Raw genomic sequence first — 26,248 nt, forward strand, 5'->3', positions numbered from 1 at the left:
CGAGGAAACACACAGCAGGCTTATCGGCCTTCTCCATCCATCTGAAAAAATTCGTGTCAGAGGCCGCCATGGCGGAAGTTGGGCTGGGCAGGGGAAGAAGCGTGGCCACGGCAGAAAGCGGAGCAGTGCAGGCCCCGTGGAGCTTGGGCAGAGAAGAGTAACCCTCCTTCCAGACGGCGAGTCACCGCCTGAGGGGGCGCCTGTGGCCCCGCGCTGCAGGCCGGAAGCGGGCCGGCCTCTCGAGCCGCGCCAGCCGGGCCCCGCCCACTCGTCGCACGTCGGCGCGGCGCCGGCCCCGCCCCTTCGGCGGCGGCGGCGGCGGCGGCGGCGGCAGGCTGCGCGGGCCTCGGCTGCGCGGGCACGCGGGACGCCCAGCTGTCAATCACGCGCAGGCTGAGCTCTGCGAGGCGGGAGCGGCGGCGGCGGCGGCGGCGGCGACGGCGGAGATGGGACCCCAGCGAGAGATCTGCAGCTAACTGGCTGCATTTGCTCCACGGGTCAGGGGATCGCAGGGGGCAGGTAAAGCCATGCGGAGCCCAGGGATGAGGTTTTCTAAGCTTGACTTGTCTTTCTCGCTCTCCTCCCTTTCTCTTTCCTTCCTCGCTCCTCACGCACAAATATTCATATTCTGTCTCTCTGTCTTTCTCTCTCTCTCTTTCTCTGTCTACCTGTTTCTCACACACACACACTTTACTCATTCACATTTATTATATATACACAAATCTCTACAAAATCTATGCGTATTAAAATCCATGAACACATACAAATTAGGAGTAGCCAACTCCATGCTTTGGCGGTTTGTGGTTTGTGTTATGTAAGAATTTGACAGGTAGACAGGGAAAACTAAGGAGTTTCTCTTCTGTGAGATAGGAAAAGTTGTGTATTAGGTAAGAGTTAAATATATGTATTTGGAGTTTGCAAAGCTGGTTTGATCCATTTTCTAGGCTGAATTTAACCCCTCCTTTACCTCCGCAGACTTCTGCCATATCTAAAGATGTTGGAGTGTTTTGATATGATCTCAGCACCTCCTTCTTTGTATTGTTATAAAGGGGCGTTGGGTGGGGGTCAGACCAAAGCTCATGACCTCAAAGAAAACAGAGCTGGAGTTAAACAGCTGATGTTTACTTAATTGATTCTTGGCTCTGTAACAGAAATGTTTTCAGAACCTTGGAGAGCTTTTTGGGCTCCAGACCAGGCCCGCCTTTGGTGAAGGGCATATGTGGAGTCAGTTCCTTCAAAGAAAATGAGAAAGATGACAGATAAAAAGAAGGGACATTTAATTGAGAGAGACAGGCACAAATGAGAGACAGACAGACAGACTTGTTTTCTTTTGCTTACCTGGGTCTGGTATCCTAATATAATCTGCTGCTTTTCCCAAATCTGCTCACATACCACCCACAAAATAAAATTTCAGGGCAAATAAATGAATCTTGAAGAAGGTTTTAGCGATGGTTCATACAGACTGAACCTGGAAAATACTGAAAGCAGTTTTTCAGGCCTCAACTAGGCTTACACACCTCAAATCTTTGAGGGTCTCCTGCAAATGGATGGGAAACTGTTCATCAGAAAGAATTCTTAATGGCCTCTTGAAAAATATGGCCCCAATTATTATTTTATTTCACATGACTAAAGTAATGTAGGAAACCAACAGTTGGCAATGGCTTTTTAATTAAATCTTTCATGAGCACCTGCTCTTCTTAGGCAGATGGAAAGTAAAATGATCGTGATAGGAAGAAAATGAATATAGGAGTAAAAATCAGCCTGATGAGTAAATTATCCAAAGAGCCTTAATAAGTCTAAAATGCATGTAAATGGATCAGAAAATACAATGGCTATAAGATTAATTTATAATGGAACAAGCACCAAGGAAATCAAGTCTGGGGTATCTAGAATGCAAGTAATCTTTTAATTCATAATTTGTAAAAATACAAATGTATCAGTCTAGTTGGTGTTATTGACTATATGGAATATAATTATATCAAAGTAAAAATATTTTTGTATAATGTGTTATAGTTTACAAAGTATTTTTCATTTGTTGTCTCATTTACTCTATGAACTCTCATGAGAGCCCATTAAAAAGTTATAAAATATGTTACACTTTTGTAAAAAAAAAAAGCTATCTCTGCTCTTGAACAAGAAATCCTTTGTAAATGTTTTTGTCAATGTTAAATGACTCCTTGTAAGTTATAAGAATGGCTTATGAACTTTGGGCTTTTAGCCAGATCATATTCTACAGAGATTTTTTTCTTAAATAGGTTTGAAGAATGTGCTATTAAAAGGAAAGGTCAAAGAGTAAACAAGAACAGGAAGAGGAGGACTTCAAAGGTAAGACTCACACCTTGTCACATGTAGATTCATAAGTACCTTGTGGTCCGCACATAGATAAAGAAAAGATTTAAAGAGAATATGGATTCGTTTTCTCTTCTCATTTGGGTTTTAGACTTTATAGTACCTTGTTTAAAAATACTTCTTAAAGAAGTAAAGTGGTAAGATAATGGCTTATCATTACCTGCCTTTTAAAAATTATAAAAGTAGTGGCATACCCACTGACTTGGAACAAAAAAAGTTCACAATAGAGAGCCACAATCTACTGCTGTGCCAGGACAATATAATATCTCGGAGATGGTCCATTGGTAGAAACACATTTTCAAGTTTAAGGTCATGCTTGTATAATTCCAAAATGCCTGATTTAAAAGTGAGAAAGCTGTTAGCCAGCTTTCATGCCTTCCTGCAGCCACTCTGAGTCTAACTGATTCTTTTAAGTGAATTGACCTTTTGGTGTGGTGTTGGATAAATGGTCTAAATCAGCTATGTGCCTGGATTTTGCAGCACTGGCCCTGTGGAAAAGTGGCTCTAATGGGAACTTCACTCTCATTATCTCAGAATGATTTTATGGGAGAGAAAAGCAATATGAAAAAAATTGAATAATCTTTGAAAGAGAATGAATAGAACAGGGCCTGTGCCTGGCCTCACCACTGACTCACATGTAGAGCCATGGGAAAACACTCATCCTTTCTGTGCCTCAATTTTCTGCCTTTCTTCTCTCAAGGAGACCATGAAGACAAATAATATAAAATCTGTGCTGTTCTTAGAGTTTCATGAGGCATTAAGCCTTATTCCTGTCTTCCTGTCTATGAACATTTTTCAGAGAAAATATAAAAATGCTTCTATTAGGCTGAAATTCAAATTCCCAACAAATTGATACTCTAGTGTAATGGGACACATAGAGATGATGGTCACACATGTATGGCTTTCTTTGCTGAACAGAGTAATTGTTCAAGGGATTCTCAGCATTTGTACTTCTTCCTGCTGCAAATACATCATTTTGGTGCCCATTTTCTTGCACTTTCTGCTTCAGAAGTGTTTCTTCTTCTAACCCAAGAGTCAACTGAGAGCAAAAGTTGTGCCCCACTCATCTTTGTAACCATCATCTTCACATAATCTGGCTCATAACTTAGGCTTTAAAAGCACTGAAGGAAGGGAGGAATGAAAAGTCAAGGACCACTCAGGCCACCTCCCCACCGACTTCTAGAACTCTGTGCTAAGAAATGTCAAAATGCTTGAGATTAAAGTGGTAAACAGGACAGAAAATGTCCCTACCCTCATGAAGTTTACAGTTTATCATGTACCCAGTCTATAGGACCATCAATAAACCATGTAACAAAGGATCAGGAAGTAACAAGTGCTAGGAAGAGAAACAAATCTGGACAAGGGCTGATAGAGAGTGAAAAGGGGCTGATATTTCATATACTCACTGTAGAAAGCCTCTCAGAAGTTTGGGAGGGGAGTTAAGGGATGATTTTCTCTCTCTATGAGTCTCTGGTATGCAGTAGATATGCAGTGTTGCTAAGAATTGAGTATCTATTTAATGTATAGCTGCGTGTGCAGCTGAGACATACCACAGACAAATAATAAATAGAGGAAAACCACAGATAGATCTTCACTTATCGGCACCTAGAACGTTCCTCAGTAAGAAGGAAAACAATTCCCCCTTTGTAGATGACCAAGTAACCAGACACTAGTGTTTGTGCTCCATGGCGGCCATGCTGGTGGTGAGGACGCAACAGGCTCCACTAGAGTATTCATAAAATGAATACTGAACTCATTTAAAAACAGTCCTGGAAAGTATTTTCACTCACCTCCCCTCATGCATGCACTTCCTAGGATGTTAAGGCTTTTCTCTCAAGAAAAGAGCCCCCCTTCAGGATCCATCACTGAACAACAGTCATCGATGTAGCCTTACTGTTTTTGAAATGCAAACACCGGAATTCTTACAAAGCCTTATTCATTCAATAAATGCTGAGGCAAGCTAAAAAGCCTTTCCAGGTACCTTCCCTTTCTTCTCAGCCCAAGTTTGTTGTATGATCATTGCCCAGCTTTTAAAGTGACTTTATCAAATGACCTTTTGTATCCTTTTTATGATACTGGAGGTGTCAGTCAACCAAGTAATTCCAAATAACTGTAACATTTTCTATATTGAAACCAAAAGTTACCAGCTTTCCTATAAGGAATGTAACTCTCTGTTGAGATTTTGTAGGTGCAAAATTTCTACTCTAACATGTTATAGTTTAAAATTCAATAAACAACAAAGTCCTACTGTATAGCACAGGGAACTATATTCAGTATCTTGTAATAACCTATATTGAAAAAATATAAAAAGGAATATATATATGTACAATTGAATCACTTTGCTGTACATCAGAAACTAACACAATATTGTAAATCAACTATACTTCAATTAAAAAATAAATAAAATAATTACTTTTTCTCAAAAAAATGAAAATAAAACTCATGTTCTACCAAGTGATCATTCTCCTCTAAAAGTGAATCCCAACAAATTGTATATTTGGCCAGATGTATGAAACCTCTAAGACATGCAGGGACCAGTATTTTAGGCAACATACACTATGCTGAAGTAATTTATTAAACAAATAAACAATACATATTCAGTCTACTTAATATGAAGTAACTAACCTAACTATTAGCTTATATGCTCTTTTCAACTGAAGCTTCATACATACTATAATAAACCAATCTAACAATCATTGAGAGTCTGAGAGGAGGCGGGAAATCACTAAACCCAGTTGTTTATCCACCAAAAATAATCGACTCTGTAAATTCATGGCCTAAGACTCCTAAAAAACTATTTCTGGAAGGAATGAGAGGTTATCTGGTCCACTACCTTATTTTAAGGACAGTGAAACCATAGCCCAGAGAGGTTACTGAGCTTGCCTGAGATATCAAAACCACTAAGTTACAGATCAAGAACTAGCATTAGAGCCCATTCTCTGTTCTGTGTGGTTATCACAACACAGGCCATGTTCTTGTACTTTGTGTGCCTAGAGGAAAGAATAAGACACACTTGGATTTCTTTTCTGGAATGTACCTAACTTCACTAAAAATCCATTCTGACTTAGAGTAGAGCCTTCTATTACTCAGACTTAAAAATGTTTTTGTAACATTTTCTATCTCTTTTATGGTTTTACCCATATCATGTTTAACCAAATTGGACTACTGAGTCTCATCCTATAAAGCAGAAACATTTGACCTAGTGTTCTGGAAACACGCTGTGCAGGGAATGACTACAGAATGTCACATGGTTCTGCTCTGCATCAGAGCTAAATCCTGAGAAAGAATGATTTCAGCAACTAAGGAAGACAACTACTGTTGCTATGACGGATTTTTTTTTTTTACTCCTATCATATCTATTTTTGTCTTTTTCTCATGTTAAAGTCTCTGATTTTCTAAAAAGTCGCTTTATAGAAAAGCTGAAAGTATATATTTGTATGAGTAGGTTCCAATTATGCAAATATGATTCAATCCATACTCCTGTTAACTATAGTGTCATCTTTCGTCTGCTCCCTGACTCATGATACAACCTTGAGCAGATAGTTTTCCTATGCCTCAGTTTCATCAATGACAAAGAAGAATTAGTAATACTAATCCCATCTCCCCTTGACTGAAACTTTATTGGACAGTGCCTTTAGAATTAGTCTACTTATGTATCACTAGTAATAGGCCCCTGTTAATCATTTTCATTCTGTAAGGATTAAAAGGTACTGACAAGATCACTGAAAATATGAAAAAAAATTAGTCCATCAGTCTTTTCTGCTCTAATCAGGCAAAGTACATTCTAAAATCTTGATATTTTTATGAATAATATCCTTCTGAAGTGTTAAAAAGCAAAAACACAGAAAAATTCCTTCCCTGCTTTCTCCTCCTGGGTGATATCTTTAGATGGTAGCTGGACCCAAAACAGGAAGAAGGCACTGGGATGTAGGCACTAAATGTAATACTGAGCGACATTTGAAAAGTATTGGTCACTGTCAGTAACATCCATTTGCATCATTTTTCTAAGATCAGGTCTGTATTTTCCTAAATTTGACTACATTTTCTCATTCTTTCTTCCTTCCTTCCTGTTTTCTGTTTGTTTGTTTGTTTGTTTTAAGAAATGCACCTTGGGGGGGGGTGTAATTAGGTTTGGTTTTTTGTTTTTTTTTTAATGGAGGTGCTAGAGATTGAACCCAGGACCTCATGCATGCTAAGCACACACTCTACCACTAATCTATACCCTCCCCAACCCCCCAAGTACATTTTCTAACCAAAACCCACCTGAAGCTAAGGGCACACATTTACGAGATATTCTTAAGGGTTCATTTGGTGGCCATGGGACAGTGAATCCCTGGTTTCAGCTTTGATTTCAGCCCCGTGATTCTATCCAACCAAACTAAGTGGCCATACAGGAACACTTGCCAGAATTTTAAATTATTTTTTCCTTGTAGATAAGCATTACTACTTGATTTCTTGATAAGTTACTGGAAAGCACAGGCCCTGAGACAACCTGGTTCAATGGGAAAATACCCTTCTATATTGTCCCTTGCTTTGTCACATAGACAAAGAGAACTCTAGAGTTTAAAGCTATGTCCACACAGGGAAAACCACCTTGAGGATAACTGAAAAATCTAAAAAAGTATTTGATATCTCCAGCTACCTATTTATCTGCTTACACGGAGATAGAAAACCAAACAGAGAATAACTGAGAATTCTCTTACTCACCAAAATTTCTGTCCCTCAACAATTCCTTTTTTTTTTTCACCATGATTTAATAACCAGATTCCTCTCTCTCAGGTCAAATTAGGTCAAATCAAGTTGAAATTTCCATCTTAAAAAGGCAGAGTCCCAAACAGCCCACCCAGAGCCTAGTTTCATTAAACAATTCTCTGAATTCTTGCTTATAGTAGACACTTAATGGAAAATAATAAAAGGCTAGGTCTGCCCTCTACCTTATGCTCTGATATCCCACATGGACAGATGTATCCTCAAAGAATGCCTAAAATACCTGGAGTGAGAGTCAGTGAGTTATTGACCAAGCCATTTGTGATTAATAAAGCATGAAATGTTTTAAGTTTTTCTGCAGCTTTTTAATAAAGTTCCTGTACAACTTGACCACTATTAGAGCAAGATACATGAGATCCGAAGGCAAAATTTCAAAGTGCTAAGTAACACCATGTAGTTTCCACAAGGGAACATGGTTAAGCATCAGAGAGGACAGTCCAAGACAAATTCCACCTGTAGCAAGTGAGAGTCCCTGCCTAATTCTTTAACATGGAAGTGTAAAGACTACTGGGTTCTAAGAGATTGAAGATTTCTTGTCAAGGCACTGAAAACCTCAGCTTCTTTGTTATCATTTCTCATGTGCTTTCTGCTTAAATCACATCATTTAAGAGAGCTGGGCTGTTATGTCTCATTTCTTTGACTGAGCACCTGTTCTAGTCATTGAGTGTTTGGGGTAATTTTGCATTAAGTAGAGAAGAGCAACTTTTAAGAAAAGCAGGTCTTTAAAAGTGTCTCTTCTTTCAAGAAAAGAGCATTGTTCAAATAGGCTGAGATTATTCAGCCTGGTTCTCACCCTTAATGTGCCTTTTGTTCCTGAGGCCAGAGCTCTTTGGGCTGATGCCTGTGGGTGTTGTCATTCCAGCTAGGAAGGATGAGTTCTTGCAGCAAAGTCTGTGGGTCCAAGCAGGCACAGGCTGCTACCGAGGGTGGGTACCAGCGCTACGGAGTCCGGTCCTACCTGCACCAGTTTTATGAGGACTGTACCACCTCGATCTGGGAGTATGAGGATGATTTCCAGATCCAGAGATCACCTAACAGGTGGAGCTCAGTATTCTGGAAGGTAAGTAAAGAGTAAGTAAAGAGCATGTGTTTCACTCGGGAAATGGAAAGGTCATTGGATATGGTCAATAATTTAAGTATAGAGAACTCAGGACTCTGCGTGTGCATCACTCTTAGTTTTAAACTTTAAACTTAGAAGTTTTCTTCTCCTAAGAAAGGAGACTATAAACCTTGGGCTGAAGGAAACCTCCAAACACAGCACAATTGTTGATTTGCAGATTAAACATAAATAGGTATACTTGCCATCATTAATTATTATTTTTGCTGCTGTTACTCATGTGCCACTAAGTTTACCAACAATGAAGCCATTTGAAAGCAAAACATGCTTTCAGCCTCCCTTACAGGTTTGGTAAGAATCATTTGACAAATTACAATAATTAATAAAAGAAATAGTTGGGTATCTAGAGAGAGTTGATGCTGAGACAGCATAGTGTCAGCCTCCCAGCTCTGCCTCTGCCGGATGTGTGGTTGTGAGGCTCTCTGAGCTTCAACTTCCTCAAATGAGGGAGCGTCACTGGACAATGTGTTCAGTGATTCAGTATATGATTAGTGAGCAGCTATTCTGTGCCAAGAAGTTGCAAAGCGCTGGAGGTTAAAGTAGGAAACGAGAGAAGACAAAGTCCTTGCCCTCACGGAACTTACAGTCCATCATGTGAAACTGACTGTACACAAATAAACCACACAATAGAATAGTAATGACAAGTGCTGTGAAGAGAAGTAAATCAGAATAAGAGTAGAGGGAGGGATGGAAAACTCGTATTTAGACATGCTGCTCGTAGAAAGCCTTTCAGAGGAGATGACCTTTGAGCAAATACCAGGAGAGCTGAGGGAGGAGACCATAAAATTATCTGGCTGGAGGCCATTCTAGGCTGGGAAAACAGCAAGTCCAAAAGCTCTGAAATGGGAACTAGTTTGGTGTGTTTGCAGAATAGCAAGCAGTCCAGTCTGGTTGGAGTGGAATGGGAGGAGGGGAAAGAACAGGTGATGGATTCATGAAAGTAACAGGACACAGATGATTTGTGTGGAGCCTCGGAGATAATAGTGAGGGCTTCGGTTTTTACCCTGAGAGACATGGGAAGTCACCTGAATGTTTTAAACAGTAGTGACGTGATCCGACTAATATTTTAACCAGATCATTCTGGCAACAGTACAGAAAATAGATTCTAGAAAGAGAAGGGTACAAGCAGCTAGATTATTTAAGAGGCCGTTAAAGTGCCCAGACAAGAGATGACGGTGGCTTAGATTAGGGTAGTATTAATGGAGATGGTGAGAAGCAGTCAGGTTTAGCATCAAGGTTGAAGGCCAAGCTCTCAGGACATGCTAGTGAATTCGATAGGGCAGAAATAGGAGCCAAGCACAATGACTCCAGGACTGGAAGCCTGAGCTATTTAGTGGATGATGTTATAATTTACAGGGATGGAGAACACCAGGAGAGCAGTAGGAAGGGTAGGGACTGAAGAGTTTGAGATTGGAGATGTCTATGAAACATGCAAGTGGTGATCTCTTGGAGCGATTTAAATATACCAATATTGAGCTCGTGAACTGGGAGTCATTTACATATAGAGTATATGTAAGGGTCCAGACTAGATAAGGTCACCTAGGAAGAGAGTATAGACATAAAAGAGAAGAGGACATTGGGATATTCCAGCGTTTAAAAGTCAAGGAAAGGGCAAGAATGCAGGAAGGGACACTGAGAAGATGCAGCTCCAGATGATGCCTCAGGTTCCCTCCAGGTCTAACACTCTGTTTTGGAGGTTTCCAATCGTTGCCAACTTTCTCCCAAAAGATTCCAGAAACTTTGACGTTGATATTGATGTAAACTTTTGCAATTTATTGCCAAAAGAGTTTAACAAGAGGCAATGTAGCATAATGAGTATGAACACAAACTCTTTCCTCAGATTACACGGGTTCAAATCTCAGCTCTTCCATTTAATAGCTCTGTAACTTTGGAGAATTTAATGGGCCCCTCGCAGTGGTACTTACAGTACCTACCACATAAAGTTGTGAGGATTAAATAAGATGATATTTACAAAGAACTTAGAACAATGTCTGGTAGGCACTCAATAAGCATAAAATGTATTAGAGATTACCAGGTGTCATATGGAACACTGAGTTCTGAAACAGAAATAAAACTGGAAATGTAAATAATAAATAAAATATTGGGTTATATAGTTGTTACCATGGACTACCCGAGACCTGTGTTGATTCAGAATCTTACTAGTGTCGGGTACTCTGTATGAGAATTGGTCAAGCCAGCATTCTTACTCTGTACAAGTGTCCCTTCTGATGAATCCGTACTGGCCTGGACCAATGATATGCGTAGCCAAGCTTGGCACATCTTGTATTTACCCAGATAAGTGGGTGGTTGCTTCTCTATGTGTCAAAAAACCAAATATTTGCCTGACAGATCTGTTGAGCCAAGAACCTAAAATGCCACTGACATACAGAATATTGTAAATGCTCACGTTGTTCCAAAGCACTAGTGGTTACATGATTTGTGAAGCTGTAAATCCATCAAATAACATACGGGTATGGATTTAAAATAAAGAATTCTCAGTAAATTACCAACCCCAGAATTCAAACTTCACTATTTCCTCCTTTCTGTTTTACACAAACCAGATCCAAAAGTATTTGTTCCCTGATATGCTGGACCTACTTCAGAGAATAAAAACAAGCGAAAGTCCATGGCCTCCTAGAGATTATATTCCAGCAAGATCCAAATCCTAGACTCATAGCCTAGTCATAAAACACTTGACTGGGCATTCAGAAGCCTACTGTCAACCTGAAAAACCTGAGAATTCACTGTCTCAGAGACCTCACCTCTACCAAGGGAATAAGTCAGCCACTCTTGGGTTTCCTTCTAGGGAATGCAGGTGAATTCATGCCAATGAGTGTATGAAGTGCTTTGTAGCAATACAGAGAGAGTCACTGATTATGCACCTTTCTGTTATGATTTTTGTTGTTGTTGTTTGTGTTTTTCTTTCATTTCAAATGGCATCTTGTAAGTGTTTCAAGATGTGCGCTCCCCCTTTCCCACCATCCTGTTGCCAAGGTCACATGGGTCTCTTACTGGGGGCTACGCCCAGAGCCTCAGCAGGACTCTGCTGTTAAGCCTGCTCTGTGGCAGTGGGTAGCATGGAGGGGCTTAATCAGAACAGAGATGGGAATCCAATGGGCCTGAGTTAGAATCTTTGCTCCAGCACATGGATCCACAGAGCATCAGTCACACAATGCAGTTCTTTCTGTCTACAGATGTTTGTATGTCTACTGTGCCCAAGGTTCTGTGATGTGCTCTGGGATTCAGTTGTGAATACGATACTGTGCTTCATCTGTGCATAAGATAGAGCCTTGACCTGAAGGAGTTCACAGTCAAACAGGGAAGGTAGATGTGTACATGAATTATTACAATACAATGTGATAAACACTCCTCTGAGAGTCGTCACAGGACTTACTGGGAGCACGGGGTTTGGGGGCAGGGAGGACCTGATCAGCCTGGAGAGGAAGTGACTCCACAGAAGAGCTCGCCTGTGAACAAGCAGGAACAGGGCATCCCAACAGAAAGAACAGCATCGCGAAAGCTGAGTCGTGAGAGAAGATGGCAGATTCAGGAGACTGCAAGCAGTTTAGAGCTGGAGGAGAGAGGTCAAGAGATGAACTTGGAAATGTATACACGAGCCGGCTCTCAGAAGACTTTGAAAGGCTATGGAATAGAAATTTCTTCAGACCCTTCCAGCTTGATTGAGTACAGCGAGAGGGCAAAATATTAATAAATCTAGGCTTTCTTGGGAAGGTCGCCTCAGAGTCAGGAGTAAACAGCCCTCCCCCCACCAGCACGCACACACTATTATACACATTCTCTAGGCTTCACAGGTTCTGGAGTAGTACACGGCTGCTCTGCCACTGCTCATTTACCCAGTGCCTGCAGCTGCCACCATCTGCAGAAATCTATGTGACGTGGTTTTACCTACCCCCTGCCACCCACTCACTGCCTCTGCCCAAGAATCCAACAGGCTGCGGTGGAATTTTTTTCTCTTGTCCTTGCACTTGACCTTGACTAAGACTGTTGCCACTTGATGGTGCAGCAAACAGCCGAAATATGGCAGGAATGAACCAATGGGAGCAGTCTTCTCACCCCAGCCATTCTTTCCTCACCCCAGGGTTAACCTCCTTTTACCTTGTCCTCAGCCCAGTTTAGAAATTTCCCAAAGGGTGTTCAGCAGCGATGTGCTGGTACAGGGCAAAACTGCTCCCTCCACAGTCTTACTAAAGGCAAAAGTGACTCTGGTCCCCTTCTTTTCTCTCAAGACCCTCCTTCTATCTGTCCCAATCTGTCCAGTTTCCCCCTAAGCTAAACGTACATCTTGGATTTCTCTTCAGTTTTGCTAGATATTAAGGGATTGGTTTTATTCTAGAAGTGAGAGGACCTAAGGACACCCCTTAAGAAACCGTAGGATGTTATTATTTTTAAAAAATATTTTCTCAGATGGCACTTGAAAGACAGAAAGAGAAGGATGAGATTAGCCATGGAGACCATCAGAATACTATGGCAGTGCTCTGGGCAAGATTTAATAATGCTCTGTACCATTAGAGGAGCTGTGATGAGGGAGAGGAAAGACAAGATTTAAGAGAATTTCGTGAGATAGAATCAATAAGACTTAATTATCCGTCAACTACGAAAGTGAGGAAGGACTCTGAGAGTGAGTGGATGGCAGGAACACAGAGAAATTGGGAAGGGAGGAAGGAATACTGTTTTGAATATTTGGGGTTTGAGGATCCTTTGGGTTTTTTTTGTGTCGATCCTCCCATTGGCTGTCAGAAATAGGGAGCAAGAGCCCAGGAGAGAAGTCTAGGCTGCAGCTGGATATTTGGGAGTCATTGGATAGGTGGGAGTTGAAACTGTGACCACACATTGAACCCTACAAAGAGCATACTGAGCAAGAGATGTGAGTCAAGGCTAGAACCCTGGGGAACTCCAATCGCTTAAGAGTTGAGTTGTTAATGACATAGACGTGGATGTAGACGCAGGAAAGAGTTGCGTCAGGGATAACAGTAAGTGAGGGCTTGAAGAAAGCATAAGTGCTTAAAATCAGTGACTGCAGAATCTTCAAATGAGGTAGGAAAGGAAAAATTGGATTTGACATTTAGGAGGTCATCACTGACCTCAGAAAGAAGAGTTTCAGGAGGACTACACTTGGCTACCAAGGGTGGAGATGAGTGTAAGCAGTAGCTAGAGAGGGTCAGAGGGCTCTCGGATAGCTTTTGAAGACGAGAGTGATGGAGTGCACTCACAGGCTGGAGGGACAGAGTCTCTGTAGGCAGAGGAGCTTGTGCGGGACCCCGCTACCCAGGTGAAGGGGTGCTGTGTAGACTGTACAAGGTGAGGCATGTGGGAGGACCCAGATCCCAGCCTGGTATCAGCCATGGCTTTGTAAAGCTCAGTGTCCCCTCAAGCAGGTCGGGCAAGAGGGTCAGGACAGGCGAGTTTGAATCTGCCATCACCCCAGCATGTGACACCACTAAGAGCTCAGGTCCTGCTAAGGAGAGGTGAGCAGCAGCCCTCAAGGCTGATGAAGAAGAAGAAAAGCCAGTTTTCACTCTTGCTGCACTTCTTCTGAATTTCACCTGTAACCCAGACAGCTTCTTTCACAGTTGGTTCCATCCAGCACCTTCCTCCCACACGCTGTTCTTCCCTGCCATGCTTGTTCTTGCTTCCAGCAGTCATTACTGCCTCCTCCCTGCCAGAGCAGCTGTGTTGCAGCTGCTGCCAGCTCTGCTTATTGGAGGAAGCTGCGTTTTCAGATCGATCTCATCAGCTCACAGAGATACAACGAAGGGGATGTTGGTCAAAATAACAGCAGCTTCTGGCTTATAGCCCCTGGCGGCAGAACTTCTGGAATCCAGTTTCTCCTCCATGTCCAGTCCTCCTTTCCAGCAGCAGGGACTGGGTTTCCACCAGTCCTCCCCATAGTCAAGAGAGTCATCAGATGTCACAGCACAAAAACTGCCACTGCTGCTGCCTTTCAGGTTTGTTTGTCATAACCTGGAGAGGTCCTTCTCTCTCACTGTTGGTGTTGACCCAACCATCCCATGGCACCAGGCTGCTCTGGTATGCCTGGGGGAGGCCCCTGGTGCCCCAGCATCACAACTGTTTTGCATGGCCCCAGCAGAGCTGGTTTGCTCCCTTAGACTCTTAAAAACCTCGGGGTTGCATTTCTTAAACTCTCTCCATTTAAGAGACCCCTCTTCTCTTAGACCTAGGACCACTTCAACTTGGAGCTGTGTCCAGAGACAACTTTTATAATACCATATGGCATCACTCCCAAAATTGTTATTCCACTCAGTTCTCCAATATGGTACCAGGATTAAGCTGATGTATCCCAACATCCCTCCTCACCACTATTACACTCTCAGGGAAGTATTCCCAGCATTGCTTCTTCATGCCTACCATCCCAAGCTCTCCCTGGCATGTTTGAACAGGGTTAGAGTCCCTCTCTGGGCATCCCTCTTGGAGATCCTCATTCAGCTTGGATTGATGGCACCTTCAGAGTCCTGGAAAGTAGCTCTTCCTTATATCATGCTCCCCCCAACGGTTGGCAGGCCTCCCTCTCTGATACTCTGATATAACAAGGAAAAGGGAGAAGGCTCAGGGAGGCCAGCCACTCTCCAGTTCTTGAAATGAGCAGGAGTTCTGCCATTTACAAGGCATGGTTTGCCTTTTAGCTTCTGAGTGATATTCCAAGAGTGGATTGTAATCTATAAAGCACTGCTTTGTGGAGGAGCAGACTGCTCTGAGAATCAATCACCTGGCTCCATATTCAGTAGTCTGGTGGTTTAAGTTAGTCAGTCTGGGGTATTTATTGGGTGCAAGGCTAGACTGAGTGCTGTGGAGAGACAAGACAGAAATAGAAGATGGAGCGCCCTGGCCCCCGTTGCTCTTAAGAAACCTTAGAAAACTAAGATGGATATATTTTTGCTGCCCTCGGTTTTTGAGAATTAGTGCCAGTTCTTGAGGAGAGAGGTAATTTAGTGACATATGAAGCATGTCACCATGGATATTTAAGTTAATTTAGCTTGTGCATTCAGAATTTTCCAACATGAGTCATTTTTTAAACATTATAAATAATGGTTAGTCTTTGATGGTGAATTTATTTGCCACCATTCTTAGAAAAATGTAGAAAGTGTGATATTTCACAACCCAATTTTTTCTGCAGTACTTTTTTTTTCAGAAGATGTTATATTGATTCTTTTGTTTTTCAGTTTCTTTACAATATCACATAATGGAAATTTGTTCATATATGGTGATAAAACTATTGGAATTTTTTAAAAATAATGGAAGGGGCTTCTATCTGTACATTTAGTATTTACAAAATAGTAATTGGTGAAGTATCGAGGGAGAATAAAAGTAGGGGGTGGGGCTTAGCAGTCATGCAGACCTGAGTCAGAGCCCAGGCACACCGCCTTCTTAACTAGAGGACCTTGAACTGTGCTTCTTCAACCCTATAAACCTCAGTTTCTTATAGGTGAAATGGGGTAAAAATATCTACCTCCCATAAGATGCTGGTGAGGATTTAGCATTTGCCTCAGTCATAACAGATCCTCAGTAACACTAACTCTCTTTCTCCCCTTTGATCGAGTGATGGATTTGCAAATATTTTCCTTCTATTATCCAAACCTCCTAATAAAGAAGTATCTAATAAAGTGTATTACCCTGAAGTGTAATAAATAAGTAAGTTAGATAAATATACTTTAGGTGTTCAAGATTAAATGGTGTTAGGCGTTTGATTATTTTGCCGACCTTGTTACTCTAACTGAAAGCAATTAGGAACAGGAGGAAATGAAAAATGTGTTTAAAAAATAAGCCATATTAGCTGTTCTTTATTCCAAGAGCTGAGCGATTATTGCAGTACTCTTGCCAGAGTAGCATAATTCTACAAGAGGCGCGTTTCCAAATAATAATAATAATAATAATAATAATAATAATAATAATAATAATAATAATAATAGTGGCTACTTATTATACTGTATTACTTAGCCAGGCACAGGGCTGAGTGCTTTCATGCATCGTTTCATTTAGTCCCACCCCCACAACTTTATGAGGTGGGTACTCTTGCCATTTATCATTTTATAGATGGGGAAATTAATAGAATGCTTAGGTAATTTTCCTTCTATGCGTCAAGTTCTAGTTGGCAGTGCTGGAATCCAAGCCTAAGTCTGTTCATTCCAAACCTCTGAGCTTAAACCACCAAATGGTATATGACTTTCCATCTTCAGTGTGTTACGTTTTATGAGAACTTGAGCTAATGCAGTTTCATCTCCTGCTGCTGCTCTTAACATTTCTCAATATCTGCACAAGTAAAGCCCAAATAGCTAAATGTTGTTAGAGGAGAAAAAACACTGGCCTTGGGATTAGATCTGTGGCTTCTAGCCCATCCTCTGCTCCTTGCTAGCTGTCCATCCTTGGGCCGGTGATCTTCCCTCCAAAAAGCTACATTTCCTCGCCTATAAACTGGTAATTATGTTTCCTTCTCCACTTACTTGGGGAAGGGATGAGTAGTTACACAGACTGCCAATGTCCTCCAGCCAGAATCTTCAGGAACCTACATCTGTGTTGAACAAGTTGAGCGTATTATTCATCACAGTGAGAGATGACTCCATAGGGGCTCTAGGGCATTTTGATAAGAGAGTGTGAGAAAGGATGTATTATTACAAGACATGGGCTTTGGTTGGGTGATGTGCGGTGGCAGTGGGAAGGAGGGGGCCTACAGGAGCCAGAGTTGACTCTGGATGATCAGGGACAATTCTGTGATTGGAGATACCAATGAATCTTATATGATACGGAGGGCAAGCTGGAGTGAGACTGAAGCTGCGAGCAGTAAAGAAGTCATTTCTATTGGGCAGGGGAGGTGCTTGGTATTTTGTGGCTTGCACAATGACCTTGTTTTGTCTGCACTTAGACAAAGTTATAAAGTGGTCTTGGATTATCTCACTTAATCACAGGCATTAGACAAACAGAAAACTCAAAGGAAAAGTCAAAGCAAGTGCTACAGTTCCTGGTTGACGCTAAAATCAGGAAGGTCCTCTTTTCAACTTCTTTTCTAACTAGAAAATTATGTCGGCATCTCATACAAATCAGAGGTGACTGGGAAGAGTCTCTTCTCTCAAAAAATGAGACCATTCCTGCCCTGGAGGCCTGGAGCAGCAGGCTTACCCTGTCTTGTTTCATTGTGTCTTTCTCTAGGTCGGACTCATCTCCGGCACAGTCTTCGTGGTTCTCGGATTGGCTGTTCTGGCCGTGGGCTTTCTGGTGCCCCCCAAAATCGAAGCCTTTGGCGAAGCCAATTTCGTGGTGGTCGACACGCATGCCATCCAGTTTAACGGCGCCCTTGACATGTGCAAGCTAGCGGGAGCTGTCCTCTTCTGCATTGGGGGCACATCCATGGCAGGGTGCCTGCTGATGTCAGTGTTTGCCAAGAGCTACTCCAAAGAAGAGAAATTCCTTCAGCAGAAGTTTAAAGAGCGAATTGCAGACCTCAAGGTCCACCCCCAGCCCATCACAAGAGCTCCGGGCCCAGGGGAAACCAAGATCCCGGTCACTTTGTCCCGCGTTCAAAACGTCCAGCCTGTATCGGCAACCTGAAATGTTTTCCACCCCAATCCTCCCCATCTCTCATGTACTCCCAATAATGTTACAAGGGAGCAGGCCAGTTTTGGAGATGACAAGGATTTGGCATGGACGTGCCCCAGGGCTGTGCTGGGCTGTGGGCAGCAGTATGTGAGTTCATACTCATTTCCTTCAGTGGCCCCGGGGACGATGGATGCCACGTGCCAGCCTGTGCACATGCACCCACCTGCTTAAAGGGGTGCTTCTGTGTGCACACCAGGAGCCCTCTGGAACTCCCCTCCCATCTGTTGTGACTTTGTATCGTTTTTCCGTGTTCTTAGAAAGCACCAAACAGTTTAGACCAGCCGACCACCGGCTAACATGGTCCATTTTACTTTCTAATATTGGTTTTTCTAATCTTTCCTGTGTGGTGCTGCCTTCGAGTCCTTATCTCATTCACTACATGTAAGATAGTGTCATGTATGTTCACAGCAAAATCAAGTTCTCTAATTTTGACCCAGGCTTTGGTCTTTTAACTATGACTTGAGGTTCTTGAGATCAGACACAAATGTATCAAGAGTTCTCCACAAATCTTTTTTGGTTTTATTTTCTCCAGTTTTTCTTTTTTTTTTTTTTTTTTTTTTACTTAAAAAGCGAAAATTGCCAACTTTAGAGTCTTGGGAAAGAAATCAATATTAGGAGAATCTATTTATGCAGTGTCCAAAAGCCCTGGATGAGAAGTCAAGAAATTTGAGTTCCTGCTACTAACTAGCTGTGTGACCTTGGGGAAAGCACTTCACCTCTCAGGCCTCAGTTCCGCCATCTGTAGAACGGGGTCCTGGTCTGTGATTCTGAGACTCTTTTTTTGCCGAGTGTTACCATGTCTCCACAACCAAGGGCATGTACAGTGTTCCTGTGGCTCTCATCACGGTGGGAATCTTCCAGACCTGGGTCCCGGCATGTCACCAAGTCAGCAGCCTCCATGCCACCTACTTCTCAGTATCCAACCCCAGCAGTTTAGACAAGCTGTCATATTTTTATAAAGACAAAAGTAAGCCATCCTCAAATAAGAAACCCCAGGGTAGATAGTAACCTTAAAAAGGGTTTTCTCTCTCAAAGAAGACATTTTATTCTCCAGTAAAATGTTCATCTCATCCCTTGGCACTTTTATGTAATCTGTGGATTTAAAGCAGACTGAGGAAAATGGTACACGTGACCTTGGTATCCTCTCAAAATTTGTGCCACCTTCAAGTCCTATCATTTTTTTCCCCCTTCCTTCACTGGATAAATAAAATATGTGAACGAGCAGGACCTGAATTGCACTGTCATCCTTTCAGTGTGGCTGTTTCCTCTCAGACATGTAATTCTCCATGCTGAGCCTGAGCGAGCTCTGCTGGTCCCCTGGTGAAAAACGGAAGCGGAAATGAAGCAGTTAGTGCTCTCTGCACACCGGGTTTGTTTTGCACCGTCCAGCATAAAACACGGGGCAAGTTGGCATCCTTAACAAGGATCGTTGGCCAGGTTTGGAAGAGATTGTTCTAGCTTCCTCAAGTTCTTGCCTTCCAGTGGAAATGCTGTTTTCCTTTTGTCCTTTGAAGCCTTATTCAAGCCCCCAAGCACCTGTTCACGGCGACATCGTGAGGCTTTCCATGTTGGCGTCTGTGTTGTGTAGCAGGGAATCTTTGAGGATGAGATGACTTTTCAAAGCCTCCAGAATGAAAAATAATGGCAGTAGGGCTTGGGAATTTTTAGGTGCAGGTGTGAGAGCAGCCATTCAAAACAAAACACAACACAGCACAGGTCTGTTCCTCAGGAAAAGGGCCTCAAAAGAACCAAGGTGGATGAAGTAGGAGCGGGTCTGAAAGAGTGATTCTGCGTGCCCTGTCTCTCCTGGCCTGCCTGAGCTTTGTGAAAAGATGTACCTGTGAGGACCCTCCCATCCTGTGGAGCAGGGCTTGAGGGATACTGAGGAAAGCAGAGGTAGGAGGCTGCATGGTGTTAGGAAATACAGCTCCACCTCTGGAAAGAGTACAAGCCATGTGTAATCAGAGGGTGGCGAGCAGCAGACTAAAAACTTCACAAAGCCACTTTCAGGCCTATTTGGGCAGACATCAGGGGTCTGGCAAACCAGAAGGGTCCTGGAGCCTTGGTCTCAGCCTGTTTGCTGGCACTGAACCAATCCATCCCTTCTGGTACTGAAACTTCTAAGACAAAGTAAAACCATGTACCTCTAGCTAGGGAGAGAGGTGGGACAGAAGGTGCTAGGACTTAAACTGAAGACACTTAGAACTGAATTCTGGCCAAGAGATCATGTAAGCAGAGGCACATGGAGTCAGCAGAAACCCTAAGTGATACAGGACCAGCCCAGGCAGAAGCCCCACATACCCACCCCGTGTCAGCACTGGTCTAGCAACCTCCCACTGCTTGGGTACGTCCAGTAATGGACGCCCTCCTTCCTCACAGACAAGCCACTCCATCTTACGATGGCTCTAGATGGTGAGGAAGCTTCTCCTCTTGTCTTTCCAAAAATCTGCCTTTCTAACCTTTCACACATTGGGCCAAATTCTCTAACAAAAGTTACCTACAAGTCTAACCCTTCTCACAAAGGACCACCTAATCGCCACCCCCCACCACCACCCCAGGCTATGAATTTTTTTCATTCAATTGTTTTATGTCCTGTCACCTTGATTGTCCTCCTCAGGGACAGACTTCTATAAACTCTTAAATGTTCCCGAGTTATCCATGCCACCTATTAAATAGAGTCCCACTTTGTGTAGGTTATAGATTCCCTAGCTTCATTCATTGTCTTTCTCACTAAGCACATGGTACCTCTAGCCGGGGAGCTGAAGACAAGAGATTGTGTCAACAGTAGTTCCATGTGCTTCCAAGGCATCCCCTGAGCTGGACCAGCTCCTTTCCAGTCTCATTCTTTTTTTTTTTCTAACGTATTTAATATATTTATTTTCATAAAGGGGAGAATGGGTAAAGGAACAGAGGAAAAAGCAGGGAAACACTTCTATTATTTTGCACTGTAACCAGTGCATATACACTACTGCCTCAAATTATCTGGAGTAGAATTTGGACATATAAGTGTTCTATATATTTGGCCTGATAAAGTTTTATTCTTTTTTTTGTATGTATGTATGTATTTTTAGATTCCTCATATAAGCAATCTCATATGGTATTTTTCTTTCTCCTTCTAGCTTACTTCACTTAGAATGACATTCTCCAGGAACATCCATGTTGCTGCAAATGGCGTTATGTTGTCAGTTTTTGTGGCTGAATAGTATTCCATCATATAAATATACCACCTCTTTATTCAGTCATCTGCTGATGGACATTTAGGCTGTTTCCATGTCTTGGCTATTGTAAATAGTGCTGCTATGAACATTGGGGTGCAGATGTCTTTTTGAAGTAGGGTTCCTTCTGGATATATGCCCATGAGCAGGATTCCTGGGTCATATGGTAAATCTATTCCTAGTCTTTTGAGGAATCTCCATACTGTTTTCCACAGTGGATTTCCTTGCTTCCCTCTCCTACTCTTAATGATTTAGATGTCTTTTACAATTTTGTGTTTATTCTTTTTATAATTCGTGGCAGTTATCTCCTTTCCAGTTATGAGTTTCTCATTTTTGTAGCATCCTGCTTCTTTTCTATTTAGAGTAGACCTGTGAATATTTCTTTTAGCATGGGTTTAGCGTTGCTAAACTCTTTTAGTTTTTGCTTGTCTGTGAAGTTCTTTATCTCCCATTCTATTCTAAAGGATAGCCTTGCTGGATAGAGTATCCTAGGCTGCATCTTTTTTTCATTCAGGACTTTGAATATATCTTGCCACTCCCTTCTGGCCTGTAGTGTTTGTGTAGAGAAATCAGCTGAGAGCCTTATGGGGGTTCCCTTATAACTCACTCTTTATTTTTCTCTTGCTGCCTTTAGGATCATTTCTTTATCCTTGACTCTGGCCATCTTGATTATGATATGTCTTGGTGTGGGTCTGTTTGGGTTCTTCCTGTTTGGGACCCTCTGAGCCTTGGATATCTGATTCCTTTAGGTTTGGGAAGTTTTCAGTCATAATTTCTTCAAATACTTTTTCAATCCCCTTTGTTCTTTCTTCCCTTTCTGGAACCCCTATTATGCGTAGATTGGCAGGCTTTATATTATCCCATAGGTCCCTTATATTGTTTTCATTGTTTTTTATTTGTTTTTCTCTCAGCTGTTCTGATTGGGTGCTTTCTGTTGTCCTGTCTTCTAGGTCACTTATTCGTTCCTCTGCATTATCTAGCCTGCTTTGTACAGCCTTTAGGTCAACTCTCATCTCAGCAAATGAGTTTACTAATTCTACTCGGTTCTTCTTTATAACTTATATTTCATTTTTGACATATTTTATAACTCTAAGCACTATTTCTTTTAGTTCCTTCAGTACTTTGATCACTCCTTTTTTGAACTCTTGATCTAGTAGGCCATCAATGTCTATTTCCTTGATCGTGCTTTCAGGGGATTTCTCTTGATCTTTTAATTGGGAGTGGTTCCTCTGCTTCTTCATATTGCTCAAATCTCTCTGGCACTGTGGCTTAAGGAGTATCAGTTATCTAGTTCTCCTGGAGACAGTGTGCTCTTAATGATTTTATCGAGAGGTCTTTGTGTCTTTGCCCTGTTTCCCGAACTCAGCTTGCTATTTCCAGAGGCCCTCTGTTGGCACCCTCGTCAGTGCTGCTCCCAGTGGCTGTCGGCTAGCAGATGGCGCCCCCTCCTAACACTGGGTCAGGAGCTGAGCTCTTACCTGGTGGGCGGGTGGGTCACTCCCCCTCCCGATGCTGCAGTTAGATGCTGCGCTCAGAGGGGAGGTAGGTGGGCAAATCATGCCCCCTCCCAGCACCGTGGTCAGGTGCTGCAGTCAGGTGCTGTGTTCCTGCCAGGAAGAGGGGTGGCTGCCCGCCCTCTCCTGGCACCGGTTGCTCCGCTGCTCTGTGCAGCTGCCCACTCTGCCTCCGGTCGGCACTCCGAAGGCGGGCTTGGGGAAGACCGCAGAACGGCCCCGCCCCTGCTCTGTGCCAAATCTCAGCTCCTTGTTTGTCTTGGCAGCGCGAGTTCTCTGAGGTGCCAGGGCAGAAAGATCCTATCCGCCTCGGGCTGTAAACAAGTCTCAGTCCTGCCTAGGAGGTTGCGGAGCCCCCGGGTGTGGATTCAGGGCTCAGCCCCGCCCCCGCCTGGGTGCTGCGCACAGGAGGAGATGGTGGCTGTGGCTGCGCCCCACCTCTCTTCTTGCGAGATGCGCCAGTAATGGCGGCGCAGGTCTGGGGAGACAAGGGCTATGGCGCCCCTCCCCCCAGGGCACACCAGCCGTGTTGCTTTGCTTTTTTCGCAATTTGTGGGGGACCAAGGTTGTTCTGCTCTGTATCCCTTCCCAGCCACGGCACACAGCCCCCTGCAGTCCCCTGGGGCTGCCTCAGTGCAGCCACCCCAGTCCTCCACCCAGCTCAGGCGGCCTGGCCCAGCCCCAGCTGCCGGCTCGCGTCTCGGGCTGGGTGTCGCGGGGACCCTTTGTGCCCATTTAACTCAGTTTTCTCAGTCAAGGGGTGCTCGGGGCAGATCTGAGCCTCAGAGGCTCCCCTTCCATCCCGCTGGCCTCTCCATTGGAGAGGGGAGACCCAGTGAATGAGCGCCAGTCCTCTTTTGCCACTCCCTCCCCGCAGGATCTGTCCCACACTGTTTTGCTTTTTCTTCTTTATTTTTTCCTTTTCTCCTACCAGATTTTTGGCATCTTTGTCTTTCGAAGAGGGCGATGTTCTGTTGGAGTTTGGCAGGTGTACTGATTGGCTGAGTAGGTCTGTAGATGTGAGTTTTAGTGTATTTGTGGGAGAGGGTGAGCTACAAACGTCCTTCTACTCCACCATCTTGCTTCTCTCCTCCAGTCTCATTCTGGCACATGCTCCAGAACCCTGCACTCAAGTTGTCCTCAGCCACCGTCCTCTCTGAACACACCTGCACACATGTGCCACCGTGCCTGTACTCACCATGCTTATTGGACCAGCAGTAACCATCCGCCCCTCGTCTGCCTGTGGAACTCTTCGTTCCAGGACACGCCAAGAAGCAATAGCAATAAGAATAAGGACTAATATGTCCTGAATGGGAGGCACCATTGAAGCGTTCTGTGGATGGTAATTCACTTAATCCTAAACAAAGCCCCATAAGGTGGGGGTTATTACCACAAGCCCATTACACAGGGGAGAAAACAGGCAAAGAGAGGATAATTCGTCCAAGGAGAACTAGTAAGTGGCAGAGGCAGGATTGAAATCTGAGCAGCCTGGCTCTCGAGGCTACAGAAATGTCACCTTCTCTCTGCAGCTCTTCCTCACTCTCTCTCTCTCTCTCTAACTCTCCCCATGGTTCAGACTTTATGTCTCTTCCTCAAGTACCAGCATTTTGTACAAACGCATTCTATTCCACTTATCTCTGTTATAGTGATTTATTTACATATCTGTTTCTCCCATTAGAAGCTAGACTATTAGCTGCTTGGGTACAGGGAGCCTTATCTTAATGAGTGGTGAAGCCTCAGAAGTGAACATGTAAAATAGCTATGGGCTATTTTATGGTCATTTAAAATAATTATTGCATTTTTACTTACAGCCAGGCATTGTGCTGGCACTACAGAAAACAGATGATTAATAGGGGCACTAAAGTTTTTGCATATTTAATGTGTGTGTATACAGGGGAGAAACGGATTTTTGGAGAGGACTAAGCCTAAGGGTATTGGTTTGGGTACCCTGAGCAAAGCTCTCCTCCATCCAGCACTTGGGTTGGGGGGAGACTGGTCTAATGGCTCGCAGGCCATTACTACTTGTAAAAGCAGAATTCTCCAGCCAAATATGCTGTCTGGCATGGAGCTACCAGTTATAATTCCCACTCCTGGGAGAGGCTGACAGAAGAGCTAGACCTGCCTAGTCATGAGCAAAGTAAGTTGTCTCCAGCAGTGCTGAACAAACCACCAGATCGTCACCCTTAAACGTGAAAGTAGAATCAGAATCGCCAGACGTCTGAGGGACAAGCACCACCGTGAGAGAGTACTTATGTCGGGAATAGACTCCACAGGAAACACAGGTATTTCAGAAATCACAGGTGAACTCTAAAAACAATCTAATTAGTCTCCAAGAAGAAATTGCATCAGTAAGATAAAAATAGAGTACTAGGAAAAGAAACATCAGATGGCTTAAAAATAACACATCAATGGAAGAATAAGTTGAAGACATTTTTCAAAAACTAAAATCTTCCTCCCCATTTACGATTTTTAATTATTATTTTTATTGAAGTGTAGTTGGTTTATAATGTTAGTTTCATATGTACAGCAAAGCAATACAGTAATACATATACATACATATATTTTTTCAGATTCTTTTCCATTATAGCTCATTACAAGTCCTTGAATACAGTTCCCTGTGCTACACTGTAGGTCCTTGTTGTTTATCTATTTTATATAGAGTCATGTATATCTTTTAATCCTAAACTCCCAACCTATCCCTCCCCCACTTTCTCCCCAGTAACCAGTTTGCTTTCTATATAGGTCCGTGAGTCTATCTCTGGTTTGTAAATAAAATTTGTTTCTTTTTTAGATTCCACATGTAAGTGATATCATATGATATTTGTCTTTCTCTGGCTTACTTCACTTAATATGATAATCTCTAGGTCCATCCACATTGCTGAAAATGGCATTATTTCATTAGACAATTTTTTTAATGAGACAAAAGGTATAAGACATAGAAAGTTAATCAAAGAGAAAAAGAAACAAAAGAAGAAATTTTAAATAAAAAGTAGAAGAAAGTTTCTCAAGGCTGTAGAATACAGAAATCTTCAGGTTGGAAGTGCCTGCTGACAATTCAGCAATGTGAATGGTTAAAAAAAAAAAAAGTCAGGCGCGCTTTTGTGAAATTTAAGGATACATAAGATAAAAAGGACACAAGAAGCTTCCAGAGGGGACAACGAACATCTACAAAACAATGAAAACCAGACTGGGAAAAGAGAAGGGCTGTGATTTCATGCAACAGATGGTAAGGTAACTTTTAGTCTACGGAAAATACATTCACTCTTAGCAAGAAGAAAAAAGAAGCAATGGAAACTCTGAAAAGAAAGTCTAAAATTTTACAAAGCCAAAATAATGCAAGCTGTTGACTTGTTTTCGACTTTCAGAATCAAGCCACAGGCAAAAGTCTAAATTATAATTATGAAACAGACTGCACAGGAAATCCATCTGATGATGTCAGAATAAAGGTAATGCTAGAAAAACCTTGAAAGCAGCAGGGAAAAGAGAAGAGGAGGTAGTAGCAAGAATACTAGTATCCTCACCTAATTTAGTGAGAAGTCAAGCATAACTGTCTAATGTTTATGGAAAAGAATAATGGCCTATGTTTATAATTTGCATTTGCAAAGATAACCCAACTAAAGAACTAAAAATGAAACATAAACATTGGAAAGAAGAGAGGA

At 42.7% G+C, this 26,248-nt stretch overlaps 1 protein-coding gene across 1 annotated transcript; it reads left to right on the forward strand.

The window, feature by feature from the left end:
* Nucleotides 1-400: 400 nt before the first annotated feature.
* Nucleotides 401-19,084, forward strand: NRSN1 (neurensin 1). The gene is made up of 4 exons (XM_010980120.3): nt 401-519; nt 2,256-2,325; nt 7,979-8,176; nt 17,414-19,084. Exons 3-4 carry the CDS (start codon nt 7,988-7,990, stop codon nt 17,810-17,812), a joined length of 588 nt encoding a protein of 195 aa, XP_010978422.1. The 5' UTR covers nt 401-519; nt 2,256-2,325; nt 7,979-7,987; the 3' UTR covers nt 17,813-19,084.
* The last annotated feature ends 7,164 nt before the right edge of the window (nt 19,085-26,248 follow it).

Source organism: Camelus dromedarius, chromosome 19 (genome assembly GCF_036321535.1).
Source record: "Camelus dromedarius isolate mCamDro1 chromosome 19, mCamDro1.pat, whole genome shotgun sequence".
Classification (NCBI taxonomy): domain Eukaryota; kingdom Metazoa; phylum Chordata; class Mammalia; order Artiodactyla; family Camelidae; genus Camelus; species Camelus dromedarius.

Excerpts from the sequence above, each read along its gene's own strand:
- NRSN1 (XM_010980120.3), top strand. The coding sequence starts at position 7,988 with ATGAGTTCTTGCAGCAAAGTCTGTGGGTCCAAGCAGGCACAGGCTGCT. Across the intron at positions 8,177-17,413 it reads GGAGCTCAGTATTCTGGAAG|GTCGGACTCATCTCCGGCAC; the intron begins GTAAGTAAAGAG and ends GTCTTTCTCTAG.